The sequence below is a fragment of the Nerophis ophidion genome, linkage group LG17 (assembly GCF_033978795.1).
Source record: "Nerophis ophidion isolate RoL-2023_Sa linkage group LG17, RoL_Noph_v1.0, whole genome shotgun sequence".
NCBI lineage: Eukaryota > Metazoa > Chordata > Actinopteri > Syngnathiformes > Syngnathidae > Nerophis > Nerophis ophidion.
Window position 1 is genome coordinate 36,268,956 of NC_084627.1, and position 16,486 is coordinate 36,285,441.

At 38.4% G+C, this 16,486-nt stretch overlaps 1 protein-coding gene across 1 annotated transcript in view; it reads left to right on the top strand.

Annotated features, from left to right (window-relative positions):
- wdr91 (WD repeat domain 91) overlaps positions 1–15,804 on the top strand; it is a 44,886-nt gene extending 29,082 nt beyond the window's left edge. Inside the window, exons 13-18 of the mRNA XM_061876865.1 lie at positions 375–528; positions 7,191–7,299; positions 10,471–10,583; positions 10,654–10,761; positions 14,368–14,457; positions 15,473–15,804. Coding sequence (XP_061732849.1) covers positions 375–528; positions 7,191–7,299; positions 10,471–10,583; positions 10,654–10,761; positions 14,368–14,457; positions 15,473–15,637 — 739 coding nt within the window. The 3' untranslated portion in view covers positions 15,638–15,804. The remainder of the gene's footprint in view (positions 1–374; positions 529–7,190; positions 7,300–10,470; positions 10,584–10,653; positions 10,762–14,367; positions 14,458–15,472) is intronic.
- The last annotated feature ends 682 nt before the right edge of the window (positions 15,805–16,486 follow it).

The window sequence follows — 16,486 nt, forward strand, 5'->3', positions numbered from 1 at the left end:
CCACACTATGATGAGTTCAAGAACCGCCGAAATTAGTAGAACAAAAAAATGTTCACCGAATACTGTCATCAGTGAAGCTTACACACAAAAATATTAAACAGTGGGCTTTCCAACAATTGGAAAGGTTTGTGTCATGTTTGTCCTCAAACAAAAAACAAACCAAAAAATTATTTCCCCCCCATTTTTTCCTTATTCAGTCCTTTTTTAAAAATGTTCCAGGGAGCCACTAGGGCGGCACTAAAGAACCAGAGGTTGCTGACCCCCGCTATAATTAGACCATCGCTTTAGAAAATGAATAAAAACTGTCAGCATGTTTATTATGTAAGTGTTGTTAAAGTTCACATTGTGGTGGTAAATAATCATCTTTCTCTCAGTATCTTGTCCTTAGCCTACAGTCCCAGCGGTTCGTCCTTTGTCTGTTCAGCTGCAGCTCTCAATGGAAATGGACTTGTTGAACCTGCTGTCCGTCATCACAAACCGGTGTCTGGACAGCTCCTGCTGTGGGACACTAAGACAGTCAAACAACAGGTAACAACTCCAAACCCTTAATTGCATGTTAGCGTGAAATAACATTTTAATGATATGTTTTACCAGGGGTATTAAATCAAATTTTAGCTGTTTACAAAAGTACGATTTTGACAAACATTGTGAACTTTATTGAAAATTAGATATTGTTAATCTCATTATATGAATCATAACTGACTTAACTATTAAACTGTAATTCATTGATGTAAATTGTGTTACAAGATGTGTCAGAAACGGCTATGAATCAGAAAGGGGGAAGGATTAAATAAGATTTGCTTTTTCCTACTCATTTTCAAACATTTAAAGAGAAATGTGAATATGTTGATTATATGATGTATCATATTGTATCTGTATACATCAGTGGCGGGCCCTGCGTTTTCCACCTCGGCCTTCAGTGATGTCCGACTTCAATGATTGCCTCTCAAAATACCATCATTAATGTCACCACATGACCATTGCTGGAGAAATACCATACAGAAACACATTAAATGGGCTTTGATACACACCAACAGTGTACAAAATGGGTTATTTTCTGGTGCATTTAAAAATCAATAAACCTGCATCAGCAATTAAAACATAACTTATGTGGTACTGTCAAAATAAAAAATTCAAATTTTAAATGTGAAAAAATTTAGAAATAAAACATTTGGATTAAAAATAGTAGAACCTATTCGTATAAGCCAGTGGTGCCGCTGGTTGTGTGATGTTCATTTCGCCATTAAATTGCCAGAACAGCTGAGCCATCTTCCGGGGTTGGCTGACATTGTCTCAAAAGATGCAGTTTCTCTTTAAATATCCTTCTTGAAAATGGCCTTTCAAATTTATGTGTTGTCTTGGGTAATCATAAAAGATGCCGACAAGGCGTGTTGGCTGAGTTCTCAAAGTTTACTCTACAGCATGCTCATCGACAGAGGTGGGTAGAGTAGTCAGATATTGTACTCAAATAAGAGTACTGTTACTTTAGAGATGTATTACTCAAGTAAAAGTAAGTAGTAGTCACCCAAAGATTTACTTGAGTAAAAGTAAAAAGTATGTTGTGAAAAAACTACTCAAGTACTGAGTAACTGATGAGTAACCTGTTCGTTTAATGATGACGGCAACAAGTAATGCACAAAAACATAAAAATAGCAATTAACAAATTCAGAGCCAGGAATATCTCTTAAGCAACTAAAACAATAATATATATTAAATAATATATATTTGGTTTTACACTATTGAAAAAAAATTTGAAAATGAATTTTACTTTTGCAACCTCATTATACTATTGACTAAGTTTTATATTCATAAATGTAAGTTTCTCAATACCCGACCTGTTTTTTGTGTCCTTAAAAAAGATTTAGAACTCTACATTAAAACACTCTACCTCTAACAACCAAAAAGCTGTGAAAATGATGATGCTGTGTTCCAAATTTAAGTTATTTACTGAGATTGAGTGAGCCTATGGCTTTGCACTTTGTTTATTTTATATATATATATATTTTTTTGCATTCTATTTTAGTTACTTTGAATTTACAACCCCCTGGCGCTGTTTTGTACGGTTTTTATACTGTTTTGTACTCTTTTTGTACTTACTTTGATTATTATTTTCAACTGTTTGTAAATGTTGAAATTTATAAATAAAGGTTTAAAAAAAAAAAGTGTGCAGTTAATCATGTGACCGTCTGGCTCTGTTTGATTGGTGAAACGGAGTCAAACGTCACCAGTGACTGCATTTGATTGATGAAACGGAGTCAAACGTCACCAGTGACTGCATTTGATTGATGAAACGCAGGCCTGTGATTGATCCTACTTTGAAGGTCTGTATGACAAAACAAAACAAACAAAGCGTGCATTAACAGATCGATAAAAATCAGTAGCGAGTAGTGAGCTGAATGTAGATAAATGGAGCGAAGTAAATGTAGCGTTTCTTCTCTATAAATATGCTCCGGTAAAAGTATGTTGCAATTTATCCCAAAAGTTACTCAAGTAGATGTAACGGAGTAAATGTAGCGCGTTACTACCCACCTCTGGTCATCGATAACATCCAGCTGCCGGCATATCTACATTCAACAACCCAAACGGGGCTACTGTGCATGCTCTTCATTACTCGTAATCTGATTGGCTATCGCAAATGTTTGTGTCCGTTCACTTAGAGTGCATGGATGCCCGCATTATTGATTCTGAAGGCCCTGGGCAAATTTTGTACAGCATAGCAACATAAGCTAGCTGAATTCTGATTGGATAAAAACTATATCACCTAAAAACAACAGGGCTGGAAGGAGCATAATATGACATGACAAGAATATGAATACTTGTTGATATTTAGGGAAAGTAAATAAAAAAATACTTTAATCTTTAATTATGATCATGATTTCTGGTTATGTTAGGCCGGCAGAGAAGGCCTTGCTGTCCCTGACAAACATGTATACTATACATGTTCGAAATAAACTTACCCCTTAACTAGAGATGTCCGATAATGGCTTTTTTGGCGATATCCGATCTTGTCCAACTCTTAATTACCGATATCAACCGATACCGATATATACAATCGTGGAATCAACACGTTATTATGCCTAATTTTGTTGTGATACCCCGCTGGATGCATTAAACAATCGAACAAGGTCTTCCAAAATAAATCAACTCAAGTTATGGTAAAAAATGCCAACATGACACTGCCATATTTTTTATTAAAGTCACAAAGTGCATTATTTTTTTTTAACATGCCTCAAAACAGCAGCTTGGAATTTGAGACGTGCATGAGGAGGTTGAGGTGGGCAGGGTTGAGGTGGGGGTTGTAGGGGGTAGCAGGGGGTGTGATTTGTAGCGTCTCGGAAGAGTTAGTGCTACAAGGGGTGCTGGGTATTTGTGCTGTTTTGTTTATGTTGTGTTACGGTGCGGATGTTCTCCCAAAATGTGTTTGTCATTCTTGTCTGGTGTGGGTTCACAGTGTGGCGCGTATTTGTAACAATGTTAAAGTTGTTTATACGGCCACCCTCAGTGTGACCTGTATGGCTGTTGACCAAGTATGCTTGGCATTCACTTGTGTGTGTGAGAAGCAGTAGATATTATGTGACTGGGCTGGCACGCAAAGGCAGTGCCTTTAAGGTTTATTGTCGCTCTGTACTTCTCTCTACATCAGTGTACACAGGGGCGTTTTAAAAAGTCACCAATTTCACTTTTTGAAACCGATCATTTTGAAACCAATGTAGGTAGGAATGGATATTGAATTTGTTACTTTTATAGGTACACTGCAAAAAGTCAGCATTCAAAAACAAGGACAAAAATTTCAAATGAGGGGTATTTTATTTGAACTGAGCAAAATTATCTGCCAATAGAACAACGAAATTTGGCTTGTCAAGACTTTCCAAAACAAGTACAATTAGCTAACCTCAATGAACCCAAAAATACCTTAAAATAAGTATATTCTCACTAATAACAAGTGCACATATCTTGGTAGAAAAAAAATAAAAAAATCCGATATTACATTTTAAAGCATTTATCAGCCGATAACATCGTCAGTCTGATATTATCGGACATCCCTACCCATAACCAAATAAATGTAGATACAGAAAATTCCCTCAAACCGGACCCTGCTCCTCCTGATTCCAAAACCTAAGGAGAGCTGCAGTGTTGATAAGCTGCATGGCTTGTCACACATTTAAGTGTATTCATTTTAGTTCTCAGCTTCCTGGCAAAAGTCGCTTCTAACACCTTAGGTCAAGGTTCCCAACAGCACAGTGCTGATTGTAACGTAACAACGATAATTTTGTACAAGAATAAAGGCGTATGATTTACAATATCCTCAGGAAATGATCAGTTTGTTAAAGCAATAATTACGGTAAAACAAACTTTAGCTGACTGATTGAACAACAACACATAACTTGAACTGTTATTAACATACTCCCATCACTACATGATGTGAAGCACCGCTACCTTCTTTACTTCCTTGACAACCTCCTTAAAGTTTTTTAATCACAAATGTGTGAAGCGAGAGTATTCTGCATTTTACCCATCATGTTTTATAGTGCGTTTGAATAGATGTCATTTTGAATTGTGTTTGGTGTTTAAACATTTTTTATAATGTCCACATAGTTCAGTGGGCAGGTTGTGTGTTTTGGTCCACACATATTAACAGTCTGTGTATTTTTGTATTATCACCCCATGGGTGGGGAAGGTTGTCTGAATTAGTACTTATACATTGCGTCTATGCACTTGAGAGCGTGCGTGCCTTTAAAATGTGTTGCCTGTTGTCCAGTGACTGTTGATGTCATCGAGAGAGCCAGACAGAGCAGCATTAGCTCAGCTGTGTTTGTTAGCTCTAGCACAGACCTGGGCAAATTAAGGCCTGGGGGCCGCATGCTTGTTGAGATTTTCAATCTGGCCCGCCGGACATTCCCAAATCATTTTTTAGATCTTTAAGATGGAAAGTGTAGCTGCCATTATGTTGTGCAGTGGTGTTTTCAAATGACCGTAAGTCTTGAACTATACAAGGTATTTCAATGGTTGGAATCTGCGCTTTTGCATGATATACTAGTTATTAGGGCTGTGAATATTTGGGTGTCCCACGATTCGATTCAATATTGATTCTTGGGGTCACGATTCGATAATATATCGATTTTTTTTTTTATTCGATTCGATTCTCGATTCAAAAACGATATTTTTCGATTCAAAATGATTCTGTATTCATTCAATACATAGGATTTCAGCAGGATCTACCCCAGTCTGCTGACATGCAAGCAGAGTAGTAGATTTAAAAAAAAAATTTTTATAATTGTAAAGGACAATGTTTTATCAACTGACTGCAATAATGTAAATTTGTTTTAACTATTAAACGAACCAAAAATATGACTTATTTTATCTTTGTGAAAACATTGGACACAGTGTGTTGTCAAGCTTATGAGATGCGATGCAAGTGTAAGACACTGTGACACTATTGTTCTTTTTTTTTTAATTTTTATAAATGTCTAATGATAATGTCAATGAGGGATTTTTAATCACTGCTATGCTGAAATTATAAATAATATTGATACTGTTGTTGATAATATTCATTTTTGTTTCACTACTTTTGGTTTGTTCTGTGTTGTGTTTGTGTCTCCTCTCAATTGCTCTGTTTATTGCAATTCTGAGTGTTGCTGGGTCAGGTTTGGTTTTGGAATTGGATTGCATTGTTATGGTATTGCTTTGTAGTGGTTTGTTGGATTGATAAAAAATAAAAAAAATAGATTTTTTTAAAAATGAGAATCGATTCTGAATCGCACAATGTATTCAAATCGATTTTTTCCCACACCCCTACTAGTTACTTTGGTAATGTAAGTCACAGCAGCTCAGACGAGGCACCAAGCAGTGTGGGTGGGGAGCGTTTCCACAGAGTGTTTCCAGAGCGGCCAGCGGGTGTTGGGGACAGACGTGGAAGCCGATTTGTACAAAAAGTTCTAAAGCTTTGTGATGTATCAGATATATCAGATTGTAGGTGTTTTTTTTTACCCTTCACATTCATATTTTGCTGTGTTTGTTGCATTTTTGTTGCGTTTCGCTTGATTGTAAAATATGTCGATCGAGAGGGGGTGTGACGTTCATATGTTGTCAATATTCAGTGTTTTATCGTTCATAGTTAATATTGTAAGGCCCACATCCTTGATTTTCATGTACATTCTGGGTGTCTCATTCAGTTTTAAAAACGTAAATTTCCATTCCGTTTTTTAAGGGGGTCTGTCATAACGTTTGTAGCATTCACTCAGACATTATTGTGAGGTTTTGTATTAGTGTTCCTAAAAATTAGATAAACCGACCTCCGGACACGTTTTTTTCTCTAAATTTGGACCAAAATAATTGCCCAGGCCTGCTCTAGCAGCTCTGTTGAATCTTTTCACTCGATTGTGTTACCTGTGGTTAAGAGAGATTAAATGTGCTTTCATGGCTGTAGTCTCCTTGTATCACATCATTGCAAGGTTGTCACTTCAATCATTGATTTGTTGTTAATTATTTCCACATAGCAGTAATTGTGTGTATGAGTGTGTGTACTTACATGTTGTGATGTTGCCTCCCATTATTTGTGAGGAAGTTCATTTTAGTGCGGTGCTTGTTGCTTTAATTCGAAAAAAATATATATTTCCTGCATTGAACTTGCTGTGCTTCTGATGTTGTCAAGATGACATACAACCACATCAAACACATCAGTAACGGCGTTAGAATGTAAGTCAAAGTAATTAATTAAATAACCCGTTACTAGTAATTGTAACACTGTTATTCCGAACTGTTCGATACTGCGATGTTAAAAAACTGAACCTATGTACTTCAACTCACTACAGTATTGAAAACTGTGTCACAGTACATTCATGTTTGGATTCATAAATACTGAAGACATACCATACAGCTCAAGGTCACTATAGCTGCTGGTAGAAGTAGTTAAAATATAGATACAAGATTGAAACCAGATTATAAAGTGAGTACAAGTAAGTTAAGACTCCTGGTCCCTTATCCTAGTCCTTAATGTGCCCCTCAAATCCTGATGGTGATTTGAGGGGCAGAATGTTTTTCAAATTTTTCAGAAAAACATGTCACGTTATGAATACATTAAAAATAATTATAATAAAAATATCACTCCTTGTATTATTGTACATAATACTGTCCAGACACAAGGAATGTGCTTTCTTTTCCGTATAATCAATTTACTTCTTCTTTGCCAGGTCCAGTTGACATTAGAACCAGAACCAGTAGCTATAAACTGCACCGCCTTCAACCACAATGGAAACCTGTTAGTGACCGGAGCTGCTGATGGAGTTATTCGACTCTTTGGTCAGTATTTGGAATGTGATTAATTGTCAAAGTGATGCAAATTATTATTACAGTATTATTATTATGATTACTATCAGCTATTATTGTCACCCAATGCAAATTTGCCTGCTCAACAATTTCATGTAATTATGTTAGTATTGTTCCGATCAGGGCTGCCTATTCCGATATGATCATTCATGAAGTAGATGCACCGATACAAATGCGGATATTTATTAACTATACATTTTCCAATTTATTTATGGTGAATGATAATAACAGTCTAATAATATCAACACAATATTTAAACCAGTTCCTTATTCTAGTTTCATACATACAATTGTTTGATTAAAGCAAAGTCAATAAATTGTACACAACTTAATAAAAGTTAAAACTACTATCCACTGCTCTTTAAAGTCCTTTGAATTTGCCCACAAAGTCCTTCAGTGTCCAGGGAATTACTCCCTGAATTTGTAAACATTGACAAAAACCACAAAATTATGTTGAGAAAATAACACATTGACATAATTGCTCTAGTATCAATCATATTTTGATACTACCTTTATCGACACCACCAATTTATGGATCGATTCGCCTTCTTCTTGGCATTGTTGTGTACTGACACACCAACATTAGTTGTTGTATTAACCTCTCTTTAGACCAGGGGTGTCAAACGTTCAATCCGGCCCGCGAACAGGTTTTATCCGGATATCCACGGGATGAGTTTGCAAAGTATAAAAATGAGCCGAAATTTTTGAATGAAAGAAACTGCTGTTCTAAATGTGTCCACTAGATGTCAGAATAGCAATTCTTTGTATCTTTGTAGATTATGCTACATATGTAAAAAAAAAAAAAACACGTTGAACAAACTACATAAATAACATCCTGCAATTTGATCTTGATACTATATTTTTATCTTGATAAATTAAAAATGAACAACAATCAGACTGATGAACATTATCACATATTTTTTTCAGAAAATATAAATAACGACAAATAAAGATAGAATAGTATTAACTGCAACGTGTAAGTGTAAAATAACCCCCAACAACATTATGATTTGAACATTTTCATAATGTGCTTGTTTTATTTTTGAACAAGGAAAACAGTCTGAAGTTGTCTTTATTTTTAAGTTATCGTGGCATGATTTAACAGTCCGGCCCACTTGGGAAGAGATGTTTCTCCATCAGGCCCCCAATTTAAACTGAGTTTGACAACCCTGCTTTAGACCCTTATAAATCCACTTGTTAATTTCCTGTTATAAACGGCTTACTCTCTTTTGTATCGCGGTCCCATCTACACTTCTTAAAATAGACCGAACAATTATTTCTTAGTGTTGTTTCAAGTTACAAACCCCATTTCCATATCAGTTGGGAAATTGTGTTAGATGAAAAAATAAACGGAATACAATGATTTGCAAATAATTTTCCACCCATATTCAATTGAATGCACTACAAGATATTTGATGTTCAAACTCATAAACTTTATTTTTTTTTGCAAATAATAATTAACTTTGAATTTCATGGCTGCAACACGTGCCAAAGTAGTTGGGAAAGGGCATGTTCACCACTGTGTTACATCACCTTTTCTTTAAACATCTCTCAATAAACGTTTGGGAACTGAAGAAACTAATTGTTAAAGCTTTGAAAGTGGAATTCTTTCCCATTCTTGTTTTATGTAGAGTTTCAGTCGTTCAACAGTCTGGGGTCTCCGCTGTCGTATTTTACGCTTTATAAAGCGCCACACATTTTCCATGGGAGACAGGTCTGAACTGCAGACGGGCCAGGAAAGCACCCGCACTCTTTTTTTATGAAGCCACGCTGTTGTAACACGTGACTTGGCATTGTCTTGCTGAAATAAACAGGGCCGTCCATGACGTTACTTGGAAGACAACATATGTTGCTCCAAAACCTGTATGGACCATTCAGCATTAATGGTGCCTTCACAGATGTGTAAGTTACCCATGCCTTGGGCACTAATGCACCCCCATACCATCACAGATGCTGGCTTTTCAACTTTGCGCCTATAACAACCGAGTGGTTATTTTCCTCTTTGTTCCGGAGGACACCACGTCCACAGTTTCCAAATACAATTTGAAATGTGGACTTGTCAGACCACAGAACACTTTTCCACTTTGCATCAGTCCATCTTAGATGAGCTCGGTGCCAGCAAAGCCGCCGGCGTTTCTGGGTGTTGTTGATGAATGGGCTTTGCTTTGCAGAGTAGAGTTTTAACTTGCACTTACAGATGTAGCGACCAACTGTAGTTACTGACAGTGACTTTATGAAGTGTTCCTGAGCCCATTTGATGATATCCTTTACACACTGATTTCGGTTTTTGATGCAGTACCATCTGAGGGGTCAAAAGTCCGTAATATCATCGCTTACGTGGAATGATTTCTCCAGATTCTCGGAACCTTTTGATGATTTTACGGACCGTGGATGGTAAAATCCCTAAATTCCTTGCAATAGCTTGTTGAGAAATGTTGTTCTAAAACTTCGAAAATTTGCTTACAAAGTGGTTACTCTCGCCCCATCCTAGTTTGGGAATTAGTTAGCATTTCATGGAAGCTGCTTTTATACACAATCATGGCACCCAGCTGTTCCCAATTAGCCTGCACACCTGTGGGATGTTCCAAATAAGTGTTTGATGAGGATTCCTCAACTTTATCAGTATTATTGCCACCTTTCCCAACTTCTTTGTCACATGTTGCTGGCATCAAATTCTAAAGTTAATGATTATTTGCAACAAAAAAAAAATATTTATCAGTTTGAACATCAAATATGTTGTCTTTGTAGCATATTCAACTGAATATGGGTTGAAAAGGATTTGCAAATCATTGTGGCCCTGCGATGAGCTGGCGACTTGTCCAGGGTGTACCCTGCCTTCCGCCCGATTGTAGCTGAGATAGGCGCCAGCGCCCCCCGCGACCCCGAAAGGGAATAAGCAGTAGAAAATGGATGGATGGATGGATGTATTCTGTTTATATTTACATCTAACACAATTTTCCAACTCATATGGAAACGGGATTTGTAGTTTATCTATCAGCATGCCTCCTTCTAGCTTGCTCTCAGTACCTAACATGTTTAGCCTCGTCCTCCAGTAAGTTACTAAGAAATGTAGCGATGAAAAATTCTAATGCAGCGCTGGAATAGCAAATGACATGTGAAATATATTTGAATTCCCTGCCTGCAGACATGCAGCAGTATGAGAGCGCTATGAGCTGGAAAGCTCATGATGGGGAAGTTCACAGTGTGGAGTTCAGCTGCGATGAAAACACCGTCTTTAGCATCGGCGAAGATGGCAAGGTGCGTTGTTGAACCGAGGAAATGATCAACTTGAATGGGACACATTATCAGCTCGCCATTGTGTCTTCAGTTTGTGCAGTGGAACATCCATCGCTGTGGAGTCAAGCAGTTGGAGCAGACCTTGCCTCAGGATGCCACTGGACCTTTTGTGCTGTCAGGCTACAGTGGATACAAGCAGGTATTTAGTGCTAATATTTACAGGCACTGCATCCAGGAAGTCTTTACGGTGCTTCATTTTTTCCACATTTTGTTATGTTAGCACAGGGGTCGGCAACCCAAAATGTTGAAAGAGCCATAGTGGACCAGAAATACAAAAAAAAATGTGTCTGGAGCCACAAAAAAATTAAAAGACTTCTACAAGTGATATAATGAAGTCAACACATGGTATAAGTGTCTTTATTTGCTATACTAGTCTACTATCAAAAAGGCTCTGTGTCGCAGGCTGACACAAATCTTCATTGACAGAAATGTTGAAATGTTATATTCATTGTACTCATTTTTACAACATCAATCAATCAATCAATCGTTTATTTATACAGCCCTAAATCCCAAGTGTCTCAAAGGGCTGCACAATTCACAAGGACACCTCGGTTCAGAGCCCACATCAGGGCACACAGTCTACACATACAACATATGTGTAGACTGCAATATGACGCTAGTAAACAACAACAAAACTTTAAATGTTCCATTGAAAATAAAGAACATTACACACAGTGTTCAAAAATCTGTCAACATGTTTTAGTACGACTTTGAAGCCGCATCGCTTGATGGATTGTCGGATGTTGGATGACAGCTACCGCAGTCAGAGATACAAGTATTACTATGGTCTGTGTTTTAGGACCGCAAAATGGCACCCATTAGCAGACATAGTATCTGGCGTTTTGTTTCACAATATTATGCAAAACCAACTTTTCTTACCTGCTGATGTGTATTTGAGATCTGCATACAGTAAGTCCTGAAAATTTGCGCAAATCCGCCACTGTAGTCCGTGTCGATGCCGTAGTCAATAGGCCTCTTGTTGACTAACTTCTTGTTATGGGGCATTAACCCTCTGCGGTTGCCATTTATAATATAATGTAGCGTAAAGTTCTAACTTATATTTCGCTATGGAAGCTCTAAAAACTACCAGTGTAGTGGGTTTAGATATTCACCAATGGAACTTTTGTTATCGTCCAGAGTCGGGACTCAGGATGGACAGCTTGCCTGTGTATCAGCTTGGGACATCCCTGCGCTGCTGATCATGGTTTCCTGCTGGCTCTGCTGTAAACGGGACTCTCGCTGCTGTGTTGGATCCGCTTTGGACTGGACTCTCGTGACTGTGTTGGATCCATTATGGATTAAACTTTCACAGTATCATGTTAGACCCGCTCGACATCCATTGCTTTCGTCCTCGCCAAGGTTCTCATAGTCATCATTGTCACCGACGTCCCACTGGGTGTGAGTTTTCCTTGCCCTTATGTGGGCCTACCGAGGATGTCATAGTGGTTTGTGCAGCCCTTTGAGACACTAGTGATTTAGGGCTATATAAGTAAACATTGATTGATTGATTGATTGATTATTAGAGCGTTCTGGTGGGACTTTTTTTCACGGGACACATTTCCGGCGTTGTTGCACTAGTGAGCCACAGGTGAGAAGATGCTGCTCCGTTATTGATTGAAGTAAAGTGTGAATGTCCTTAAAACCGTTAGCTCCATCTTTTGACACTTCTTCCACTCCTGTCCTTGCTCGCTACACCGCTACAACAAAGATGAGGGAGAGAAGACCCCGCTGAAAGTGAGCCACGTAAATAAGACCGCCCACAAAACGGCGTATCCGGAAGCGACTGTCAGAAAGCAACTTGAAGATGATCTGTAAAATATAATCTGTGCATCATTTTGACCAAAGAACCACCATTACATGTTATGTAGACCACAATGAAGTGTTTTAAATTGAGAAAAAAATCATAATGTGACCCCTTTAAAGGCCTACTGAAATGAGATTTTCTTATTCAAACGGGAATAGCAGGTCCATTCTATTTTTCATACTTGATCATTTCGCGATATTGCCATATTTTTGCTGAAAGGATTTAGTAGAGGACAAGTTCGCAACTTTTGGTCGCTAATAAAAAAGCCTTGCCTTTACCGGAAGTAGCAGACGATGTGCGCGTGACGTCACGGGTTGTGGAGCTCCTCACATCCTCACATTGTTTACAATCATGGCCACCAGCAGCGAGAATGATTCGGACCGAGAAAGCGACGATTTCCCCATTAATTCGAGCGAGGATGAAAGATTCGTGGATGAGGACAGTGAGAGTGAAGGACTAGAAAAAAGAAAAGAAAAAAAAAGACTGTGCAGTGGAAGCGATGCCGATGTTATTAGACACATTTACTAGGATAATTCTGGAAAATCCCTCATCTGCTTATTGTGTTACTAGTGTTGTAGTGAGATTATACTGTCGTACCTGAAAGTCGGAGGCGTGTGGCCATGAGTGTGGTGACCGCCAGTGTCTCTGAGGGAAGCCACGGAGGAGGCAAGAGAGTCGCAGCTACCTCTTTTACACGAGGAACCACGCAAGCTCCGCTCATGTCTACGGTAAGGGCTGATTTATTACCACAATTTTCTCACCGAACCCTCCGGTTGACATGTGGTCGGGAACCCTGTTCGTTTGACCGCTCTGTTCCATAGTAAAGCTTCATCTTCGGGAATGTAAACAAGAAAACACCGGCTGTGTTTGTGTTGCTAAAGGCAGCCGCAATACACCGCTTCCCACCTACATCTTTCTTCTTTGACATCTCCATTATTAATTGAACAAATTGTAAAAGATTCAGCAACACAGATGTCCAGAATACTGTGTAATTATGCGATTAAAGCAGACTACTTATAGCTTGGATCGGGCTGGAAAAAAATGTCCGCTACAATCCGAGACGTTACGCACACGCGTCATCATACGCGTCGTCATACCGACGTTTTCAACAGGATACTTCGCGGGAAATTCAAAACTAAAAAGGCCGTATTGGCATGTGTTGCAATGTTAATATTTCATCATTGATATATAAACTATCAGACTGCGTGGTCGGTAGTAGTGGGTTTCAGTAGGCCTTTAATCATCCTTATAATCCGACGCGCCTTTTGTATGAAAAAAGACCTGAATAGACCCGCTCATCGGCAGTGCGCCTTATAATCCGGTGCGCCCTATTGTCCAGAAAATACGGTACTTTCTTTTCACACCTATGGATGGAAAATCAACGTTTGGTCTTGCCAGCTATAAGCTAATGCTAGGGAGTGAGACACCAGATGTGTCGGTCGGATCTTACAGGATTCACTTTGACATTCTCTATGAAGACTAATAATAGCAAAGTATCGGATGCTGGTTCTTAACCTGAATTTTTGCTTGCATTATAAAATATAACAATTTGCCAAGAGACAGCTAGATTCCCCAAAAAATGGTGAGCTGAGGAACTCCTAAGCCTAGGTATAGGCGCAGTGGAAGAGTGGCCGTGCGCAACCCGAGGGTCCCTGGTTCAATCCACACCTAGTACCAACCTCGTCACGTCCGTTGTGTCCTGAGCAAGACACTTCACCCTTGCTCCTGATGGGTGCTGGTTGGCGCCTTGCATGGCAGCTCCCTCCATCAGTGTGTGAATGTGTGTGTGAATGGGTAAATGTGGAAGTAGTGTCAAAACGCTTTGAGTACCTTGAAGGTAGAAAAGCGCTATACAAGTACAACCCATTTATCATTTATTTATTTACAATAGATTTGACAAAAGAGAGAAATTTAATTGCATATGATTGAACTTTTATTCAGGTTCAAGTTCCCCGAGGTCATCTCTTCGCCTTCGACTCAGAAGGACAACACGTCCTCACCTGTTCCAGCTCTGGAGGACTCATTTACAATGTAAACACAACTCGTTTCTACTTCTTCTGCTTACTTATCATTATGAAATGATCCAATATGACAGTGGTTCTTAACCTTTTTTCAGTGATGTACCCCCTGTGAATTTTGTTTTTAATTCAAGTACCGCCTAATCAGAGCAAATCATTTTTGGTTAAAAAAAAGGGATAAAGAAGTAAAATACAGCACTATGTCATCAGTTTATGATTCATTAAATTGTATAACAGTGCAAAATATTGCTCATTTGTAGTGGTCTTTCTTGAACAACCGTATTTCCTTGAATTGTTGTCGGGGCGCTAATTAATTTAAAACCTCTTCTCACTCCTGCGCTTACCAAAGGTATGCGGTAAAAGTAAGCATGCGCTAATTATTTTAAAACCTCTTCTCACTCCGGCACTTACCAAAGGCATGCAGTAAAAATTTGAGTGTGATGTAAGCTTGGACCTTAAATCCTAATGAATAACTTTTAATCTTCTTCCCTTTATGTGATTTCAAATTACCGGTATTGAAATCAGCCTCCCCCATTTTAAAAATGATGACAGGGGAAGTGTCACTCGTGACGTCACAAGTTTGACCAGGCGGTAATACTAAGCATGCGCTAATTATTTTGGAGAGCGAGTTTGACCCGGCAGTAATTCAAGGCAGGCACATACTATATGTCCTGCGGCAAGTCAAGGAAATACGGTATTTGGAAAAAAATATATAAAAATAAATAAAAACTTGTTAAATAAATATTTTTACACATAGAAGTAATCATCAACTTAAAGTGTCCTCTTTGGGGATTGTAATAGAGATCCATCTGGATTCATGAACTGGAAGTATTATTCAATAAATATATTTATAAAGGATTTTTGAATTTTTGCTATTTTTAGAATATTTTAAAAAATGTCACGTACCCCTTGGCATACCTTCAAGTACCCCCAGGAGTACGCATACCCCCTTTTGAGAACCACTGCAATATGAGACTTGGCTATTTTTATCTGAATTATGTTAAAACAAGCGTTCCATGTATCCCCAGCTGACCAATGGAGAAGAAGCACTGAAGAGCGTGTTGTCGCTGGGTGGACACAAAGCACCGGTGGTGACAGTCGATTGGTGCTCGGCCTTGGACTGCGGCACTTGCCTCACCGCCTCCATGGATGGAAAGATTAAACTCAGTACCATCCTGGCACAGAAGTCTTGATTTCATCTTCACTTAACAAGATGAATAGTAGTTTATTGACTGAATAGTCCACATTCTATCATGTCATGTCAGTACTGCAGCATTATGTATCATTTTTTTTTTGTACATTTCAAAAAGTATTTCTTCTTACAGATGATACGAGCATTAAATTGTTTTTGTGTATGGATTATTTGAGAACATTAGAATATATTTTTTTATCATCTTGAAGCGTTATAAAGGCTTTTGGTAGTAATTCAATATTACAAAACCCAAAACCAGTGAAGTTGGCACGTTAAGTAAATTGTAAATAACGACAGAATACATTCAATTAAATAGACTCCGAAGACTAGGTACTTAATCTTCGAACTGGTAAACTGTTATTTTTTGCAAATATTAGCTCATTTGGAATTTGATGCCTGCAACATGTTTCAAAAAAAGCTGGCACAAGTGGCAAAAAAGACTGAGAAATTTGATGAATGCTCATCAAGCACTTTTTTTGGAACATCCCACAGGTGAACAGGCTAATAGGGAACAGGTGGGTGCCATGATTGGGTATAAAAGCAGCTTCCATGAAATGCTCAGTCATTCACAAACAAGGATGGGGCGAGGGTCACCACTTTGTGAACAAATTGTCCAACAGTTTAAGAACAAACGCTTCTCAACGAGCTATTGCAAGGAATTCAGGGATTGCACTATCTACGCACCGTAATATCATCAAAAGGTTCAGAGAATCTGGAGAAATCACTGCACGTAAGAGGCAAGGCCGTGACCTTGGATCCCTCATCCGGTACTGCATCAAAAAGCGGCATCGGTGTGTCAAGGATATCACCACATTGGCTCAGGAACAATTCAGAAAAACACTGTTTGTTG